Below are 22,106 nucleotides of genomic sequence, written 5' to 3'. Positions count from 1 at the left end.
AATCAGTTGACAGATTCCCTCTAAACCAAGTATGCTATGTTTAAAGACATATATTAAAGAGGTTGTCCACTATTTTAACATTGATAGCCTAGGTCATCAATTCTGATAGGTGGCACACCTGACAACCTCGCCAATCAGCTGTCCTCGGCCCTGGCAGTCGCCGCAGGTAGCCGGAAATGTTCTGTTCAGGAGCTGTCCCGTCTTCTGATAGCAACAGCACACGTCTACCTACTATTAAACTCAATATGAAGTGGCTGTGCAGAACCTAGCTGATATCAAAAGGCAGAGCAGCTCCGGAACTGAGCATTTGTGGCCACTCACTGCCGCCGGCAGCACCAAGAACAGCTGATGGCAGAGATGCCATGTGTCGGACCCTTGCCAACCAGATATTGATGACCTATCCTGAAGAGTGTCCAATTTTTTTTAATGTTTAAATGTTAATTTTCCAATTATATTTTCTACTAAATGGGAAAAGACAAAAAACCTACAAGAAACATGAGTGTATAAGCCATTTGACTAAAAATATATCTTTATTCCTACAATTCATATTAAAAACATACATACATAAAACACAAGGTCACTATCAGATAGTCTCAGGTTGTCAGGGAAAAAGATTTTTTTGAATGAAATACAAAGTGCAACCAAAAAATGGTGTGTATAAATATACTATAGTATAGGTATCAAGGTAGCAAGTAGTAGTAGCAAAGTAGCAAGGTGCCTGAAAACAGGGGCTGAAGAGAATCCTCATAGATAGGGGAATTTGTATTTCATATAGGAGCGGTAATAATAACTGCTCAGAAATGACACATATATTATATAAGATGGTATCAATAAACAAAAGATGTCCATATGTGGGCGAATAGGGAGATGAGCTGATAAATAACCCTCTAAAATGGAAATGAAAATTCCCTAAAACATGTGTCTTGTAGGTTTTTTGTCATTTATGAGTGGAGCCACTCACCTATGATTCCTTTAGTCTAGTATAGGATTTTCATTTTTTAAATGGGAAAAGAGTTTTTTTAGTCAATGTTTTATTTTATTTCTATAAGTGTTTGATGCTGTGTTTTAGTACAATAAATTTTGGGATGATAGTTAAAAAAAACCCCAGACTTTAATGAAAGATTACAATGAAAAATACATATGAATTTGTAAGCAATACTGCGTCTATAGCTTCAATCCAAGGGGTAGCGTTTCTAATATGTTCAATGCAATGTTTTAGATGTTTCTACTATTTTTATGTTCATAAAAATGTGTTTTGGATTCTACTTTTCAGTTTGATTCTACTGCACTGGTCACATTCATAGATTATCGCTAATAGTCAGGGCTTGACAAAATTGTCAGAAATGTTTATTGCATTGCTTTGTCTATATAATTAGCCCTGCTGTGGAATAACAATGGCAAAACTTCTACTTATTATTAATGAAATGTTCAATTAAGTCACGCAGGGAACTTTGACATGGAAACAAACTCCACTGATTTCCAGTTTGTAACTTGCAGAAACCATGAACTGATAAAACAATAAAGTACTGCCCCCGGCCTATGCTACCTTCACATGTAATAATTTCACAGCTTGTGTCATTCGCATTTATTTTTTTAAGAATATCGTTAGGACCAATTATTGTTCGGCAGGAAATTACATCTGATTGCGGGATATTTCCCGCTGAGCATACAAATGAAGTCTTCACATGTTAGGTTACTTTTCAAGCTTCCTGAGCAGTGATTGCATTGGATTAAGGAACCAGAGCGAGTATTGCATTATACACACTTCCATCCCTGACCCCATCTTTACGAGAACACCATTAACTTGTTATGGTTCAGTAATGGACCATTGGACTTTGATGGGCTATTGAGTTTTCATCTACTGGTAAATATTAATCTTATGTTATCAATGAAGCACATATATTTGAACCCTTTACTTCTAATGCTCTGGGTGTTATTTCTACACTGGAAATTATTTTTTATGTATTTTTAAGCTACTATGTGTCAGCGCCTGGTCAATCATACTTGTAGACACTAAGTCATTCACCTCTCCTAAACAAGTAGCTTTTGAGCAAATTATTAAGTGGCTAAACCACTAAAATTTCTTAAGTTACGCTGTCATAGTATACAGAACTATGAATATTAGTTTACTTGAAATGTAGATAACCATTATCTCCTTTTTTTTTAGTAAATATTTAGATTCCCCATGTTCCACTCCCATCTAGGCGCTAGCATTTCCCATGTAAATATGTTTTGTCCCCACACATACTATCTACATGATTGGGCTGTCTCTGAATCTATAAAGGAACACTCGTTCCCGGTAGAAAGTCAGAAGTAATTTTGTGCTTAAACCTGTAACCGTAAACTATCAAAAATGTATGGTGGCCGCCCCCCAAAATTTATTACCGTGAGAAAAGAGGTTCAGGAATGATTAGCGTTACTCAAGTTGTCTAAAAAAAATAATAAATAAATAAAAAATCACAATCTTATTATAGCATTCTTTTAAAATTGTGCTCTTAAGGTCTTTGTTTTCTATTCTTTAGGGTGACCCTGGATCGTCTGCTGCAGGCATCAAGGTTATTTCATTCATTGTATCTCCTACATTTTAATGGATGACATAATTTATTAATTTTCTTATTATATTTACACTATATTATTTATCTGATTTTTTTTTTTTTGACCTTTTTGTTACAGGGTGAACCTGGAGAATCGGGCCGCCCAGGGCAGAAGGTACAATTTAACAGAACTATCTTTGACAAAGTATTAAATAGGTTTTCTACTACTCTGTGAACCCCTTCTTAAAAGCTTCAGACCCCCTAGTAAACCAGCGTTTTTCCAGTGATGTCAGCACTTATGGGCTTCTTCCCCAGACATCCTTGGAAGTGTGAAGGAAGCAGCCCATTAGCGGCTGCTTATTGGCTAGAGTATTCCCGTGACATAATGTCGCTGGGAAATCTGGAATTGACTTTGCTGTAATACCGCTGGTGCATGAGATGAGTATAAAGCTTTTATTTCACTCAGGGATCTATAGCATTTATGTTGACTAATTAGTGGACAACCCTTTAAGCACTAGATATTCAACTCATGAATTATAAAAATGATGACTTTGCATATATTATTGCAATATCATCACATGAATTATCCTCCACAAAATTATTGTTTGGCTATCTTCACCGAAAAAAAATGTATTTTTGGTTTGAGTGCTGTCCGTGGAATAAACCGACATCACATGGCCATCACTAGGACCAATCTTATTCAGTTGGGCTTTTCAAATGACCTTTTTTTCAAATGGACCAAATGTCCTCGTGACAAAAATCTCAGCGTCATGTAACCTCTTCAACATTTTGAATGAGACCTGCTTCCTCATGTTTGTGCGTGCGCAACCATCTGTATAGTATCCAATTTTATGGATGCATTGCCATTATTATCATAAGAAACTGTGCTTGGTCTAAATTTTTGCTAACTGCTGACATATAAAAACAGATGCTATACAGATGCCGTACGAATTGATTATGGATGACAATACACATGAAAATTTCTCCATTTTTTTCTAGGTATAAATCAGCTGATTTATTTATATTCTGATCTGCTTCTACCCTTACTGTTACTTTTATTTAGTATTGACGTTTGTTTTTATTGCTTACTCCAGTTTCCAAGAGCTAACCTACGACGGCTGCCTGTCTGTTAACACTGCATGTTGAACTAAACAATGGTATAACACTTTGCTAACACTTTTCTCAGCCAATGTGAATGGTCTACAGTATGTGTGATGTACAATTGTTCCCCGCATGCAGAATACAAGTTTCTAATTAGGAAATTAGAAATAATCCGGTAATTCATAGTAGTAACCATCCACCTTATATTCAATAAATATTGATCTGTTTCAGGAGCTTGATAGTAATGACATGGTCAGATATAGTCAGAAAAATATCTCAGATTTTTTTTACATTTTTTACTAAATGGGAACATATTTAAAAAGTTATATTCACATTGCCAGTTTCTGCAGATTTTCCTTGCATATTCTGCAGCAGAATACGGTAGCAACAAAATGGATAAGATTTGGACAAATCTCTTCCATATTCTTTAGACAATTTCTAGGCAAAAAATGTCCTGTGTTGCAGAATTGTCACCAGTTTGTTGGGAGTTAAATGGAGGAAGTCAAAATTCAATAAACCCTAATGATTTTGGATCATCTGTCGATTCCCAACAAAATCCATAAATTCAACTAAGATTGACCTTGCTTTTTTAGCAATGCTTCTCTGATCTACTGCCCCCTATGATGATGAAGGCATGGAAGGAACGACAACAGCATTGCTGTTGTGGGTAGTAGCCAGATTTTCAGTGAGAATCAGTCTTTTTTCATATATATATGCCAAAATTCACAATAATAGACACCTGAAATTAGAGGTTAGCAGTACAATATAAGTTATGTAATATACTGTATAAAGCTGAGTGTATGTATGTGTGTTTGTCTGCTAAAGGAATCCACACCATCACATTTACAATCACAAAAGTTTGCACAGCCACCTCATTTGACTCAGGGAACATCATAGACTTTGTTTTGAGGGGAAATGTTAACCCCACATTTTACAGTTATTCGCCAAACTAAACGCTTACTTATTGTTTGGATGTGCGAAGTAATATATTGGCTATTTTGACAGACAGGCTTTGCACACTACGACATCACAGGTGCGATATCTGTGGGGTCAAATCAAAAGTGACGCACATCCGGCGTCGCAGTCGATATCGTAGTGTGTAAATCCTTTTTGATACGATTAATGAGCGCAAAAGCATCATTATCGTATCATCGGTGTAGGGTCTGACATTTCCATAATTTGGCAGCAGTGACAGGTACGATGTTGTTCCTCGTTCCTGCGGCAGCATACATCGCTGTGTGTGAAGCCGCAGGAGCGAGGAACATCTCCTACCTGCGTCACCGCGTCTAATGCCGGCTCTGCGGAAGGAAGGAGGGGGGCGGGATGTTTACGTCCCGCTCATCTCCGCCCCTCTGCTTCTATTGGCCACCTGCCGTGTGATGTCGCTATGACGCCGCACGACCCGACCCCTTAATAAGGAGGCGGGTCGCCGGCAAGAGTGACGTCGCAGGGCAGGTAAGTGCATGTGAAGCTGCCGTAGCGATAATGTTCGCTACGGCAGCAATCACAAGATATCGCTGCTGTGACGGGGCGGGGACTATCGCGCTCGACATCGCAGCATTGGCTTGCGATGTCGCAGCGTGCAAAGTACCCCTTACCCTGGATATTTATCAGGTGGCCTTTAGCAACCAATCACAGTTCTGCTTCTATATTGCTATAGGTCATTAATACAAGCTCTGATTGGTTCCTAAGACAGCTTATGTGTCAGTTAATATGATTTCGGTGGTGAGAGGGAGAGTGGGCGAGAGGGAGTGTGGGAGAATGGGAAAGTGGGAGCAAGACAAGAGAGAGAGGGAGAGTGGGTGAGAGTGGGAGAGAGTGAGAGTGGGAGAGAGTGAGAGTGGGAATGAAGGAGAGAGGGCGAGTGGGAGAGAGGGCCAATGGGAGAGAGGGAGAGAAGAGAGAGTGGGCGAGAAAGAGAGAAGAGAGAGTGGGTGAGAGGGAGAGTTGGAGAGAGGGGGTGAGGGAGAGTGGGAAAGAAATACACAGAGATAGAAACTTAGTTACTATCCCAGGTAATGCTAGATACTACAAATATTTTGTAAAATTAGAAAGCTGGCAATATTTGACTTCTCTTTGTATCCACTGGAAATGCAAGTAACAATACCTCATCTTTGCTACACACAGTGATTTTAAATAACAGATTTGTAGCGCACAATTTACATATTGTAGAAAGGTACAAATAAGGCAAAATAAATACATTTTCCAAGGTTCATTTTTTTTCATTTTCAAAATTTTTCCTATTATCATAAAAATCTATCTTTCATATAGACAGGCTCATGAGCTTCCTTTTTACCACCTTGATGTCTGGATTAGGGTGACTCAAATACCCAAAAGTGTGGAAATATATATAGAAGTATTTCTACTACTCGTTAGAACTTTAGAAGACGCTCAAATACTTAGAGCAATTTATTTCTAAATTACAGCTACAAGATACCGAATGAAAACATGTACTACCACATAACAGAAGGGTCATAAATTGGAGAAAGCAGAGCTATGGGACACATTTCTCCTTTAATGAATCTATACCCACAGTTTTCATCACAAGTGTCTATGTTTTGCCAAACTGACGAACAGTTCATTTTGTAAGGGAGAAAAAAAAAACAATATTGCTTGACATTTCTGTGGTAACAATGTACACAGATTGCTTTCATGTAGCTTAGATGTGAAAATTATGTTTCCACTGTTCTTTGAAGGTGGCAATCACACCTCAGGTAATTTTCTAAAATTAAAGCATTTTCAACGTCATGAAATAACAAGAAAAAGACAAGGAAAGCTTTGTTGTATGGATGAAATGGATAGAAAAAGCATTGAAAGCAAAGTAGAGCGACTAAAAGCTTAAATGCTAAGTCTGTCAGAGACCATATATGATAAAGCACCACTGGACATTATAAACCCCACAGGACTGGACCATTTTCCATTTTTGCACTTTTGTTTTTTCACCCTTTTCTTCCAAGAACATTTTAATTTTATTTTTTAATTTGCAAGAATTGTAGTTTTTAATTACACCATTTATTTTACCATAAAATGTATTGAAAAAGGGGAACAAAATCCAAATGGGATGAAATGGTGGAAATTTACAATGCTGGCAATAACCTGGTAGCATAATTTTCCAGAACAGTATGATTATAGCAATACATTTTTTTTCATTTGGTGATGATTTTGTTTTTATAAGTTTTTTTCATGCCAGTGTGAATCCTCCAAAATGGGCAGAGTTGGGATGGGACATGGCCATATTAATAATGGTGGCAGTTTGTATTCCAGTCGGTTGCTCAAGTTGCAATTCTGGCTTGACACACAGAGGCGCATTCCGTAGGGAAGATGAGCTAAATTCATTAAGTGGCATCAAGTAATGAATTTGGAGCCATGGACTTGATAGCCTAGGCTTTTAAGGATTTGGCAATCCCAAGCCTGTTTGGTTTTTCAATTTCTTTAATATTAATGGGGGAAAATGGAGAGTGCTTTGAAATTTTATATTCCTTTTACATTTTTAAAAACTTTATTTAAATGATTTACTTAGTTTCTTATTCCCATAAGGGACTTGAACCTTCGGTCACATGCATACACGGCTGTAGGCCTGCACACTGCGATTAACAAATACATGAATTCCACTATTGCTATACACATAAGAAACGTAAAGGTACTTGCTTAACATTTTTTTCTCATAAGGTGTAAAAGCTATCCAATTACAACAAGGTGACCCCAATATGGGTTGTCCCTAAGTCTAATGACTCAACTCTCCATGTACCCACAGAGGCCACATATGAACTGTGGAAGAGATGGGATCCAGACTTAAATTCTAATTGAAAATTTTCAGAGAAAGATTGGTGGATTAAGGGTTCACAATCCAGGAGGGGGTTGTTTTGTTATTTTTCTTTGTTTTTAACCTATGATTGTATGACCGCTCTATACTATATACTATAGTAACACTGTATTGAAGCACAGACTGTGGCTGTTCTTTATGGAAGAGCACCATTCCTCTGCAAGCCCCCCTCTCACTTGTTTAACATTTGGAGCTCCTCAATCTCATCATCCTATTGGGGGGACATAGAAGTCGATATGCACGTGCACCAGCAACCGTTTCATTTAAATTTTGCTGTCAGAGATTGAAATGTAAATTGACTCTTCTATTCTCTTGGCAACCAGGGCCAACCGCCAGGATTTTCCTATATAAACTAAAGCCAGTGCTATACTGGCACTATCAGGCTTATTCTATACATACCTTTAGATGTGAGAGCGGATGTATGGTTTCTGAAATATTGTCAGGTAAAGTTTGTGAAATGCGCTGTTACTTGATTGATAGGTGCTGCAGAATATCTAATAGATGTGTCTAGTTATTCCCGCCCCTGTCTGCCTGGTATTCCTCCCCCTGTCCTTCCTCCCCCTGTAATAACAGAGACAGAGGAAGGAAGGACAGGCAGGCAGACAGAGGCAAGAAAAACTTGCAAAACCCAATCAACCTATTAGATATTCTGGCTTTAGTTTATATATGAAAATCCTGATGATTGGTCCTCTTTAGGAGAATAAATTATGTACAGTATATACATTTTTTATAAGTAAAAGAGTTAAATATTTCAATACTATGTTGTTATTATCTGATTGCATTTTTTCTACATATGATATGATAGGACATATTGCTGGAACTGCTCCTAATAGGATTCAGAGATACATCCCACATCAGCCATAAGGAGCACAGACATCAATAATCTGGAGCTGACTCAAGTTTAGGGTGTGGGCATGCTCTGTGATATGTGCAGAGTACATTGTGCAAGGAAGCAAAGCAAAAGGAGTGGTGTTACTTTTATGGTGCGTCCATTGTTATCTATACATAGGTTTTACCATTCATTGTAATCCTAACTGAGATTATAATAAGTGACTGCTGAAAAATGATGTCTACAGAACAAGAAGAATCAGCTTTTTATTAGCCCCAGTGGATAATCTGAAAACCAAAGGATTTCATTTTCTTAAATATTGAATTAAAGGTTATACAAAATCCTGTCGGCTTCCTGATACCAGAACATTGCATTATGGGAGTTCCGATGTAAGACAGCCGTTACGTCACGTAAATGTCTATGAGTTGCAGATAAACGGCCCTCAAGCTTCAAAGAAATAGTAGAATTTTATGTACAGCAAAGAAAACGCAGTTCAGTAGAGGACAAATAAGAATAAATGGCGAACATAGTAGCTTTTTTTACCTGTAGATTGTAATTGTAAAATACTGTTCACCGTGGATTTTACTTCAGCACTATATATATATATATATATATATATATATATATATATATATATATATATATATATACGGTATATATATATATATACATATATATATCTGCTGATCACATACCATTTTTCCCATAGTCAAGAGCTGGCTAGGTGGCACATTTTGGTCTATGGGGAAAGCACAAAGCAGTGGCCCATGATTAGCGGCCTATACTTATTGGCTCTGATTCATTAAAGAAGTGGTCCAATCATTTTTTTCATTTTACTCTTACATCTCTATCTAGTGGCATAATCTAATATTTTTTTCTAATAAACTTCAAATAAAAATTCCCTTTCCTTCCCTCACTACTCTATCTAACACTACTTCCTCCTTCGTGACGCTTCATGTGAAAATCCCTAATGCATGCTAGGATACCCAAATATTATCAGGGGGCAGAGGCTGTGGTCACTATTGCAGCACCTGCCCCTTCCGTGAAATGAACTGTCATAAGTGACTCGCGTTTCAGGGGTTGGGCTTGTCCGTGGTCTACTAAGCATACGCCAGTTATCAATTCTGACAAATGCTCAGTAGAATTCTCTTAATCTGTACTTTTATTCTCAGTGCACAATGACAGTGCACTCTCTCGCTGGCTCTAATCAGAAGTGACGTCACTTGTAGGGGCGGTACTTGTCTCTGCTTACTGGTTATTACTTACAATGTACAATGACAGGGTGCTTTTTTTGCCAATTCATCACTTTTGATCAGAGCTGGCGAGGGACTGCATTTTCACTGTGCACTGAGAACAGCGCAAAGTGACAGTAATCTACTGAGCATTTGTCGGAAAAACAACTGGCATATTCTCAGTAAAGAAGGGGATAATCCAGCCTTGAAACAGAGGTCACTGATGATGCTTTGTTTCACAGAGAGGGCAGAGAATGCAACACTGATGGAAACCTCTGCCCCTGATGATGGCTCATTTGATTATCCCAGCATGCACTTGGATTCTCAAGCAAAGCATCATCAGAGAGGAAGTAGGAAAAAAAATAAAGCTGTTAGACAGCATAGTGAGGGAATGAAATTACATTTTTAATTGGACTATATTAGAAAAAAGATTATATTATGACATTTCCCTTTTAAAGAGGTTGTGCTAAGTTTGGAAACTATCCTTAATCTCAGGGATGGGAGCTAATGCCCAATCCCTGGAGATGCAATTTTTTGGCATGCACATGCTAGACTTCTACTCTTCTCAGACGAGGCACTTTAGAGCCCTGGTTATGTGAATTTCAAACCAGAAATAAAGGAGGGGACGGGTGAAGAAAACGAGTACAGTCCCAGTGAACAGCGGGAGTCAAAGGGAAAATTGGATGTGATTTTTGGGATCAGTGTGCTGATTTTTGTAGCCAGGCCTGCAATGATGGTATATTTATCATGGGTCTAAGCAGCTGTACCTGTGGGTAGGTGAAATATGTTGTCTATCAGATAAAGCCTTTTTTTTTTACTATTGTTACTATTAATACAGAGCATGACACTGCAAGCAAAATGCAGTGGGGTCCTTAGCACAGTACCTGCAGTGCCATATACACAACGTCCTCCAAAAATATGCCATATACAGAAGCCTCCAACACCAGTGTCATAAACTCTGTACTCACTAATTGTGTCATATGTTTAAAGGAGTTATCCAACCACTACAATTTCATTTACTTATCCTTATGATGGGCCATTTTCGCATCCCGTCGTATCACTGGGAACAGAGGTATACTGGGCCCAGTGATGGTATATAGAGGTAGCACACAAACTATAGATGTTTATTGTAGTACATGCACCACCTTGTAGTACCAATTCTGCTGACAGATTGATAGAGCAAATTGGGAAAGTTACTAAAATATGGTATGAAGCAAATTACATTTTTACTTTCTTTTTCAAAGAAGATCGCTCAACCAGTTGATACTGTAAATGGTCTAAATTTAGTAGAATGAGTAGTGAAGGAGGCTGAACAACATGGCACCTCCACAGACATGTTGTCAGGGGTTTAACAGAAGAATTTAAGAATCGCCTAAAACACTACTATGCTTAATAAAACCATTTTGCTGGGAGCAGCCCAGCCCCATTCATTGATATTTTGTTCTTTCTTATCAGACTATTAGTATTGTTTCCACAGATGTTTGTACCATCTATAAATGAGCTACCCACTTATGCTGCGTTTATCTGCATGTTCCTAACCTCGAGATATTTTTCTGTATTGTAATATAACTCTTCTCTAGGGTGAACCAGGACTGCCTGGGCTACCGGGACTTCCTGGGATAAAGGTAAGTGCTTCTAAGTTATTTTATCATACCACATTTCTTCACTTTTTTTGGTTCCCTTTATAGTGACTTAATAATGTTTTTATTACTTATTTGAGCTGATTGTTTGCTATCATATTACTATACTAAAACAAGTCTATGGGGTTGTAAATGTGGAAAATACCCGTAGTGCTTTGATGTTTTGTTATTCTCCTCTTGTCCACATGACATTTCTTGATGTCTTATCATCATTTTATTATTCTACTTCTCAATGTTGGAATATTAGTTTTTGAATTTTTTATTGACTTGATAGAACTCGTGATGAAGAATTAGTAGTTGACCATGTGTAGAAGTAATGAAATTCCCAGCACCATGCCAATGTGACACTACATTCTGATGTTTGCCTTGAGCTCTTGTACCGCCCCTGCAGCAGTCGGACTGCTTGGATCCGGGGTTACTATAGTTCGAGGGTCTCCGGACCCGGGGGCTTGCAGACACTCAAAAATGAAAGGGGCACTATTTACAGGGGTGTTAGTGTTCGTGACGCCACCTGTGGTTCGCGGTAAGGGGAGTACTGCCGCTGCCGATGGGAGTACCCAGGGGAGATGGAGCTGGGCAGCCAGATGACGTTCCCTCCACAGGTAGGGTAGGCCCCGGGACTCTGGATGGAGGATATGTAGGGGAGCGTGGTTAAGGCCAGGCGGGCAGATTCAGGGGAGAGCAGCGTACTCACTCAGGCTGTGTGGATGTTGGTGCGACCATTAACCAGACTCTGACACAGGAGTAAACCAAGTCTCTGGGTGCCGCTGCCACTCAGGGGAGCTCGTCCGGGAATCCTTCCCCGTTGGTATTACTGATGGTTCTGAACCTGCCTCCATGCACTATATTTAGACGTTTCTAAGTGACCCCTCAGCCTGAAGCTTTCGGGGTCCCGCTCCCTACAATTAGAGGAGCTGTGCGCTCGATGGCTGACACTTGGGATTTCAGTGGGCTGCATAAGCTGGAAAGCCCTATCCCCCTCGTTGTGTTGGTGCCTTCGATCTCTGAGCTCTTGGGGAAAGTTCATAAAGAGACTATCCTCCACAGGTTAATTATCAGGTTGCGTGAAGCTACTCCCTCATTTAGGGTCTAGTACCCCGCTGTGCTCGGTACCAGTCCGGTTACTAGATTTTCTGGTGCCGACCGTTCTCCAAAACTTAGTCTGGGCATCCTTCTCTAATACCCTGCGACCGGGTCTCCGACTCCTCCGGTCCCAGTCCACCGTCAGTGACCTAGCCAAAGTATCCAAGGGAGCTACAACTCCCTCAGCTCCTCACTCTCTGAGGGCTGCTACTCAACTGACTATGTCTCTCCCACAAGCCTATCTGACCCCTAGGTGGGTGACCCTTTTCCAGCTAGAACACCCACTGGTGTGCCTGACAGTGTGTGGTGTGAGATGTGGTTAGGATTTGAATGCTGATGGAGCAATACCAAAGGTTAGGATCCCAGAACCATGGAGGGTGAGTTCTGCAGCAAAAGAGAAAGGAGTGCAGTTCCCTGTGACACCCTGATAGATTCAGGGGCGTCACACTCTTGCCCAACCTTAGTGAATTTTGTGAATTACAATGAATGAATACATATATAACATTAGAAACAAGGGGCAAATAAAGCAAGGAGAAAATTTAAAAGAAACTATTTCTTGTAAGGTAGCCAAGAACTTATGAGCTGTTCTTTTCTCCCATTTCCTCCATACCTTTCTTACATGTTCAAAATATGCATTATGCTTCTTCTGTCCCGTGTAGCGAAGTGTGATCTCCTTATATATGAAAGTCCAAAATGGGAATTTTGGGACATAGAGGACAGATGTTCTGTCTAAGGCCCGCGTCATATGAGCATATGGCATCCAATGCTAATGACACTCTGCTCCAAGCATGATCCAAGTGTCATTTACCATGATAGGATTCTCTAACATGTGAGAGAATCAGATTACAGGGGGGGGAGAAGAAGAGATTAATCTCTCCATCTTCTCCATTCTTCGTCTCTGCATATATCGGACTGTACAGTTGTCATTCAAGTGCAGTCTAATGTTTCACATGCATCCATAGATGGTGAGTAAAAACTCGCAGATTTGACCTGCAACATTGACTAACATTGGTCCGAGGTCAATGCGATATTTTCTCTTTAAAAGCTAATGTGAGCGAGGCCTTAATCCTGAAGTTTGGGTACCCATGGTCCTTGTACTCTTTGGTGAAATTGGCATGTTTTTCAAAAGGGCTTTGTCCATATTCCATGTCACTTTCAATCTGTAAATGTAGTTACTTCTACTGGATACCAAATATTTTATAATGATAATGATTTGATTCATAACCATTCATTCCTTATTGTGAACGTCTTTGCAAGGCTATTTTACACTAGATTTAGGAGAAAAGTATCCACGGTAATATTGATTAAGAAAAAGTAGTCTTGCTGAATCATATCTGTCATTATTCTCAAGCAATTTCATTTTATTGCTTTTACAACATAAAGCCAGAGAAGATTTGATTGTACTATCGGTGGAGGATCTTTACAAATGTGCACAGAACTTTTTCTTATATTTTAAGTGATGAGAAACATTTTAATTTTAGGCCTCAGAGGAATACTATTGTGAACAAGAGAATCAACACTTATAGTTACAATATGGTAGAGCGATTATGTGGAAACAGAAGTCTGATGTCATGATTCATGAGGATGCGTCAATATGGCATCTGGGGGCGTTGATGGCCGTTAGCACCTGTATTGTACTATATTTTCAAGGTTTACGATTTATGATGTTTCACTTTCTTTCCTGAATATTCTATAGTACTGACTTCTGTTCTATAAGACCACCTACGTGTCTGGACAGTGAGAACTTGTCGGTTATACTTTAAGCCATATCATTTCCTCTGCCTTCTTGACTCTACGTAAACAATTCACTAGATTAGTATTAAAAGTGGTGTATATATTGATCATTGTGTCAGTGATCACAATCTATGAGCCAGCATTCCTTTAAAACATCAATATGTAATAAGGTATGAGGATCACCCCAAATTTATATGAGTAATGTAAAAACAAGACTCTAGATTATCTTCTAATATTCATATAAGATGCAGCAAATAGTTCCAAATGCAGGTTCCTATTGTAATTATTTTTCCTTTAGAAAGCAGAAGACTCATTCAGATCTGAAGAATCTTGTAGAAATACAGATGTCTTAATCATATAGAGAAAAATGTCATGTCTCCCTTATTAAAGTTTAGCTTAATTTTTGAGAAATGTACTTTAATTTTGACTAATGTTCCAAATTAAAAAAAGTATCCCTAAATTAGATATATTGTTCTATTTGCACAAAAAATATCAAATATCCTATCAAGAAGGAAGTGCAGAACTTAAGTACACATGAAATATATATATAATCTTTATTGTTTCATGATTAGGATTCATAGTAAACACAACATCAGACAAGATAAACATCAATTTGGTGAGTATAAGAACTACACTGATAGATTTGGTTTGTAATAACTACAAGAAGGAAGAAGGTGAAGAGGAAGGCCAGCAACTCGATGGCTAGATGCAACCAAGAAAATGGCAGAGAAGACCCTGCTGTACCTATCTAGGCTTGTACAAGATCGATCTTCCTACAGAGCGTTCATCCATCAAGTCACCATAGCTCGAGATTGAGTTGAAGGTCGTTAAAAGAAGAATAACTACAAGATAATGCTTTTTACATAGGTGATAATGCTCAAAAAAATACCATATTTTCCGATTTACAAAGCGCACTATTTTGCTCCAAAACTGGGGGGAAATTGGGGGTGCATCTTACAAAATGCATATAGCTTACCGGGGCGGCAGTGGTGGCGCAGGGTAGGTGATACGGAGGTCTCAGATGGGGTGTCAGTGCAGTGGAGCAACTCAGGAGGGTCAGTATGTGGCAGAGGAGGGTCGGCGATACTGTGTGCTCATGGGGTGTCACAGCGGTGGGTGCCATAGATCTACCGGCAGGTTTAGAGGAGTGGGTGTCACAGCTAAAGAGGCTCAGTGTGTGGCAGTGGAGGGTTGACAATACTGCTGGCTCGTGGCCTATAGCGGCAGCGAACACTATTGATCTGCCGGTGCACTGTGGGTCCATTGAATCCCCCGCAGTTGAGGAGATGGACTTCAAGAAAATGGCCATGGAGTCCTATCTGCGCATGTGCCGCCTCTGCGACCATTTTCTTGTGAACAGCGGGTGATTCAATGGAGTCGGCAGGTCAATGGTGCTCGCCGCCGTGACAGCCCACGAGCCTGCAGTATCGCCGGCCCTCCGCTGCTGAACACTGACCCTCTTGAGTCGTGACACCCCTTAATTCGAACCCGCGGCAGATCAATGGCGCCCGCCATCGTGACACCCAACAAGCCCACAGTATCGGCGATCTTCGCACACTGACCCTCTTGAGCCACGACATCTCCTTCTCCGAGCCCGCAACATCACCGACCCTCCTGAGCCACGACACCCCCTCCTCTGAGCACGCAGCATCGCCTACCCTGCCTCCTGTGACCTTCCTGAGCTGCTCCACCACCGATGCTCTCCCCTGGTGAGCTAATATAAGAGGCACTAGGATTATGAGATGGATCCTCATTTTAACAGTAAAAATTATTTTTTTCTATATTCCTCCTTCAAATTTGGGATGTGTCTTATAATCCAGTGCGTCTAATAAAACAAAAAATACGTTACTTTTTAGAAGTGCCAAGTACTTTAGCTACATATGTAAAAAGTGAAACAATTAATCTGAGAGCATACAATGTTACATATACACCCAACACGCCTTTTGGCTTATAGTGTCAGCAGCGTCTGATGTTATGTGTTTTTCATTGCTTTTAATATTGAGTTGTGTACTTCCTTCTTAATAGGATATTTAATTTTTGAGTAGTTAAATACGTAGTCTTAAGTCTCCAAAAAAAATAAATAACAGTCAGCTAAGCCCGATTTTTACTGTCCAGCCATGTAATCTGGCTAGAGGATGTGTATGGAGGCCTCTGGTCTTTCTGCATACAGATTGTGGGAATTTCAATTTTTTTTTTTGCCTGATTCTTGGGTTTCAATTCAGAAAAGCAATTTAATCCACTCTCCCTATAGAAAACGCAAACTCTTGGCTGAGCTGAGCATTCACAAATGTAGGTAAGTCAGGAGTCACTAATCAGTCAGCTAAGATTTATGGGCATGTTTATAGTCACAGGATAAATGATAGACAAACCAGGGGTAACTGACACCTCCAACCCTTCTTACTGGTATGGTTGTGATGATGAAGAGTTGTATTCATCTGTGATTGAGCATGTATGTCCCCGATTCATACAACTCCGAAACAGACGTGGCACGGTTGCCAAGCATGCCCATCACTGCAGCCATTCAGGTTATGAGCAATAAGGGAAACCCTTTTAATTGTATATGTGAATCCATTCTTTTGCCTCCTCAAAGTAGGGATATTCATTATCTGATTATGTTGTTTACCTTCTTTTATTAGTCTCTAGAATGCATAGAATCATAGAATGGTAGAGTTGGAAGGGACACCAAGGGCCATTGGGTCCAACCATCTGCTAGTGCAGGTTTTCCTAAATCATCCCAGCTTTGTGTGTATCCAGCTTCCGCTTGAAGATTTCCATTGATGGAGAGTTCACTACCTCCTGTGGTAGCCTGCTCCACTCTCTGACTGCCCTCACTACCTCCCGTGGTAGCCTGCTCCACTCTCTGACTGCCCTCACTACCTCCCGTGGTAGCCTGCTCCACTCTCTGACTGCCCTCACTACCTCCTGTGGTAGCCTGTTCCACTCTCTGACTGCCCTCACTACCTCCCATGGTAGCCTGCTCCACTCTCTTACTGCCCTACTCCTGGTTTGCAAGGAGTTTGAATAGAGTGAGCCACAGAGTAAGGGTGTTGATGACCTGTGAGCTATATCGCAAAGAGCCTTGAGTGTGCCCTCTCGGAAGTCCTGTATAGGCATACCGTACTGACAATATTTTCAGTTTCCAATAACTGCACCCTAGGCGGTCATTTTTCATTATGTCAGCAGGAGCGGCTGTTTGACATTTTGATATAGTAGTTACCATGAGGGTGGTAAGATATTGAAACATCTCCAAAAAAGTGATTGCTGTCGTAAAAAAAAGAAACATGATGAAGAAATAATATTGGAAAAATGGGACTTGCATCATGTTAGTTGCATTTTTTTCGTAGAACAGAATTCTTGTTGGTTCTATTAGATATAGTATTTGGGAAGTATCAACATGTATCTCACAGACCAGAAAAGATATAAAATACTAGTAATGCCCAGGCTAGAGTCTGTTGTTTAATGTCTTTAGACCTCCCTCTAGTGGTACGCAAGGGAACAGCGGTTTTAATAAAAAGGAAAAGATATCCTTTTATTCATGGTTAGATGTCTGGAAAGAATGGAGATTGCATATCGATTGTACTTACTGAACGAAGCAATTTAGAAACTAAATGCAAGTAAATAAAATCCCATATTCAGCCTCCAGAACTGGGAACAGCTATAAATAAAACATGAATTATGGATGTCATTTTTTTTCTTGATTGCGTGTTTTCTCTTGGAATTTAGCATTTTTGCAATCTTTCCCTTTTCTCCTTTCTTTTTATTTCTTCAGAATTTTCTATATATTTCATCTTACCTTTGACTCCATTTTTTATTTGTATTGTAAAATCTCTGTTCTATTATCTTAATATGTGTAAAATTTAGACAAATTTGTCTTTTGCATGCACACGTCGAGTATTTGGTGCAGAAATTTTCTGCACCAAATCTGCATCTTCTGGCAGAAAAATGCACCAAAAACGGGGTGCGTTTTTGGTGCTTTTTTTGAATGCACTTTTCATAAAGAAGTCAGTGAATGGAAGGGCTGAAAAATGCAGGCAACACTACACCAAGAATTCACACGCTGCAGAATACTTTCTGCACCAAATCTGCAAGTAACAAAAAAGCAACATGTGCCAAACAGTTCAGAATTCTCACTGACTTGTCGGGCATAAGGCTAGGCATGCAGATTTATGACAAATGTGCACAAAATGCCACCTCAAGAACACACTGTGCGTACATGGCCTAAAAGCGAACCTGTCATCAGATTTGTGGTGCCCAAGCCACGGACTGCATGTTCCAGAGCCTGGCTCACTGATTCCTTCCAGGTATGTTTTCTCTGAAATGTTGCGGAACTTCAGAGAGAACATGACTTCAAAATCCAGGGACTATGGACCTATACTTCCAAAAGTTCATGCCAGAAAATTGGTATAAAATACTTTGAAAAGTTACTAAATTTTTGAGTAATGTAAAGTTGAACTGTTGAAGGGGTGGAAGAGGGCCGATGTAGTCATGGCAGTGGCTCGGCTGCAGCACAGCCCAATGTTATATCTTTGCACCACGATTGCCTCTACAGTGCAATAAAGTGTCATTTTTATATTTTCTTGGGACAAAATCACTTTCACTGGTTTCTTCAACAGAAAACCTTTACTATCAAACTTCAAACAGGTACCTTTAACATGCTTTAAGTGAGCACACTCTTGACCCTCGAGGGAATTGCCGTTAGCAACAGGATTTCACTTAGTTTTTCTGGATGACTGCTTCCCTGGTACTTAGGCTTCCAGTAGGGCCCCCGAGCCCCTCATACTCTCCCTTGGCTTCATTTTACACAGCAGGATCAAAATGTCCTTCCTGACACTCCTCGTCCCATTCACAGGGATTTGGCTAAAAGCTATGACGTATGACAGCACTCTTCTGCCAGGTTGTTCAGTTCTGATCCCGCTTTGGAGCCCACTGACCTTCAGCCAACTGAGGGGGTTCTTTGGGTATACGCCAGAAATGGACACCATTTAGGCCGCATGGATTCGACCCACACCTTGGACACAATTCAGCTAGTCCTCTCCTCACTTGGACCCTATGTGTCCAGGACCTGGATTCAACCCGAAGGTCAGGACAAATTGTAGTTAACGAGACTCTACTCTTGCTACGCCTCCCATAGACGCAGCCTGTTACTCTTCACTTGGGACGCTACTACTATTTCCTATGTCACTAACCTTTTCTTGAATAAACTCCTCCCTGCAATTAACTCTCCCTAACCTGAGTATACCAGGGAAGCAGTTACTACATTGTGGCCATCTAGTTGCCGAATAAACACATTACACTGTCACATCAACTTCAAACATTAAATGCTTACATAAACAAATAGTGGATTGTAGAAGAGGGGTGGCGAAGCCTTACACCCCCTTACAAAACCAAAAGCTTGCAAATTTTGGCATTTACACATCAGTCCTGGTCAGCTCCTTCTAAGTGGGAGGAACATTGGTGGAACGGGGCACCCATTTGACCAACAATAATCAACAAAGGAATATGAGCTACTCAGGAAAGTCAATCATTTCTGAAGGAAACCAATGGGCAAGAATTATATAACTTATTAAAATCCCAACCGGGTTACTTTCAGCCTCACCGCATACAAACGTCTAACCGCCCCTCTGGAAAGAGCTTGAAATGGAGACAAGCTAATTAAACTTTCACTTTAAATGGAGAAAGGAGGCTACAACATTAAAGATTTGCCAGAAATTGAACCTGAAAATAACCATTTTCAAATAGATCTCAACAAAGCAAAATCCAGTAGAATGTTTCCAAACCCACCGCAAGTCATTTTCTATAAGCCTGTCTGAGCGGGAAGTAATTGCAGGCTTATTTTAATGCAACTATAAATATGCATCCTTTTATATAAATCTTTGGCCGTGGAGGAAATATTTCAAGAAACGAGAATATTCTTGGTGGGTTTTTTCTTTTGAAATGTTCCACTTTCCATTACGGAAAGGAAAGCGGCCTCTTTTTACTGCTTGGTACATAATCCTCTGTAGCAGGTATCACGCTGATGAGAGCCCTACAGTAGGAAGTAGGATGTAATAATAATACTTGCTGAGCGACGACAGAGCATTAATCAGAATATATACTTGTACTTGAGTTTTTATCAAACGCAAAGTAATAAATATCTTGGCTATAATTGCTTCCCGGTTAATCGCTGCCCTACATTCTTGAGGTGGGGATCATGTCGGTGGGTAGGGTGCCTCTAGGAACAAGGAAAATATTTAATATACACTCACTGTGATGTAGCGTAATAACTATATTTCCTGTCAAATCTTAGAACAAGGAGTTTTTTATGGCGTATATGTTTGCAGAGCTATATCTAGACCATCTAGACCTAGATTTGGTTTTATATGTAGTACACCAGACACTTCTTTCGTTTGCACCGCATGAACATCTGTTAGAAACAAACACTCTTTGTGACCCTGTAGTTTAATTTAAGCAAATTTTGTAGCATTGGCACTGCACGCTCCAGATGGAAAGCAAAAGGGACTCGTAAACTCGAGTAATGAGGCAATGAAATTTGCTCCATATTAGTTCCTCCTTTGCTGCGAAAAGTGTTTGTTTTTGTCAGTGGGAACTGTAGAAAGAAGGCCACACATTGAATGGGCTGCAGATTACAACCCAAAATAACACGTAATATACAATGTAGTAACCTGATACCTAGATCTGTTCCAAACTGTTTCCTATTTGTCTATTTATTTTCTTAACACTTCATTTCTTTATGTATATTATTATTATTGGTACTTACAAAGAAGCAATCAAACAAATACAATTTTAATAGTTCTACACAACTAATATATAACAAGTGGTGTCTCCAAATTTAACACAAAATGCCATTTTTAATGATTACTGCAGTCTAATAAATATTTAGTGCTTACATTGACAAACAAAAGGGTAACAGTGTTTTGAACTTTTGACTTTCAGGCTCCATATCTCACCATCCACTACAGCTTTGAGCGTGAGACTACCTTTATAGACAATTATATTGGCTATCTCATACAGTGTCATAATGTGACTTGATAGATAGCCAAGATGATTGTCTATAAAATGAAGGTAGTTTCATGCTCAAAGCGGTAGTGGATGGTGAAATATGGAGCCTGAAAGTCAAACGTTCAAAATATTTTTACCTTTTTGCTCATCAGTATAATATCCTTGAGATGCTATGACCTGCTGAAAACATGATGCATAGCCAAACACCAGCTAGTGGCATCGTTCCTACAGAATCTTAGCCTATTTCTCATGATCTTTGGTTTCTAGTTCACTATTCTTGGGTTTGCCTCAGGGGCGGACATATCATTGGTGGTGCAGCCTGTGCAGCCACACAGGGGCCCAAGAGGTAAGGGGGCCCATGTCTACCTCCAAAGCAAGTGAAATTGTGTATTTTGAGGAGTTTATGGGCTGCAATAGACCCATATATTGTTCTTGCACAGGGGCTCTGTTCTGTCTGTGTGCGCTGGTGGTTTGTCTTTTACAACCACTACGTTCAAATCCCGCCAAAGATTTTTTTCTGGGGTCTAAGGGGTACTTTGCACAGTACGACATCGCAGCTGCGATGTCGGTGGGGTCAAATCGAAAGTGACACACATCCGGCGTCATTGTCGACATCGGAGTATGTGAATCGTTTTTATTACGATTAACGAGCGCAAAAGTCTCGAAATTGTATGATCGGTGTAGTGTCGGGTATTTCCATAATGTCGCTGCAGCGACAGGTATGATGTTGTTCCTCGTTCCAGCGGCAGCACACATCGCTGTGTATGAAGCCGCAGGAGCGAGGAACATCTCCTTACCTGCGTCCCGGCTGCAATGAGGAAGGAAGGAGGTGGGTGGGATGTTTACGTCCCGCTCATCTCTGCCCCTCTGCTTCTATTGGCCGCCTGCCGTGTGACGTCGATATGACGCCGCACGACCCGCCCCCTTAGGAAGGAGGTGGGTCGCCGGCCTGAGCGACGTTGCAGGGCAGGTAAGTACGTATGAAGCTGCTGTAGCGATAATGTTCGCTACGGCCGCTATCACATGATATCGCATGTGTGACGGGGGCGGGGACTATCGCGCACGGCATCGCTGCAATTGGCTTGCAATGTCGTAGTGTGCAAAGTACCCCTAAGTCAGGCACCTGTAATG

The 22,106-nt window shown here is 40.3% G+C and overlaps 1 protein-coding gene across 1 annotated transcript in view; it reads left to right on the top strand.

Moving 5' to 3' along the window:
* The window catches only part of LOC142311129 (uncharacterized), a 237,355-nt gene that overhangs the window by 82,973 nt on the left and 132,276 nt on the right, over positions 1–22,106 (top strand). The window contains exons 12-14 of the mRNA XM_075349272.1: positions 2,523–2,555; positions 2,674–2,709; positions 11,100–11,144. Coding sequence (XP_075205387.1) covers positions 2,523–2,555; positions 2,674–2,709; positions 11,100–11,144 — 114 coding nt within the window. The remainder of the gene's footprint in view (positions 1–2,522; positions 2,556–2,673; positions 2,710–11,099; positions 11,145–22,106) is intronic.

Source organism: Anomaloglossus baeobatrachus, chromosome 1 (assembly GCF_048569485.1).
Source record: "Anomaloglossus baeobatrachus isolate aAnoBae1 chromosome 1, aAnoBae1.hap1, whole genome shotgun sequence".
NCBI lineage: Eukaryota > Metazoa > Chordata > Amphibia > Anura > Aromobatidae > Anomaloglossus > Anomaloglossus baeobatrachus.
Note: the sequence above shows the minus strand (reverse complement) of the source record. Positions and strands in the feature narration are given on the sequence as shown.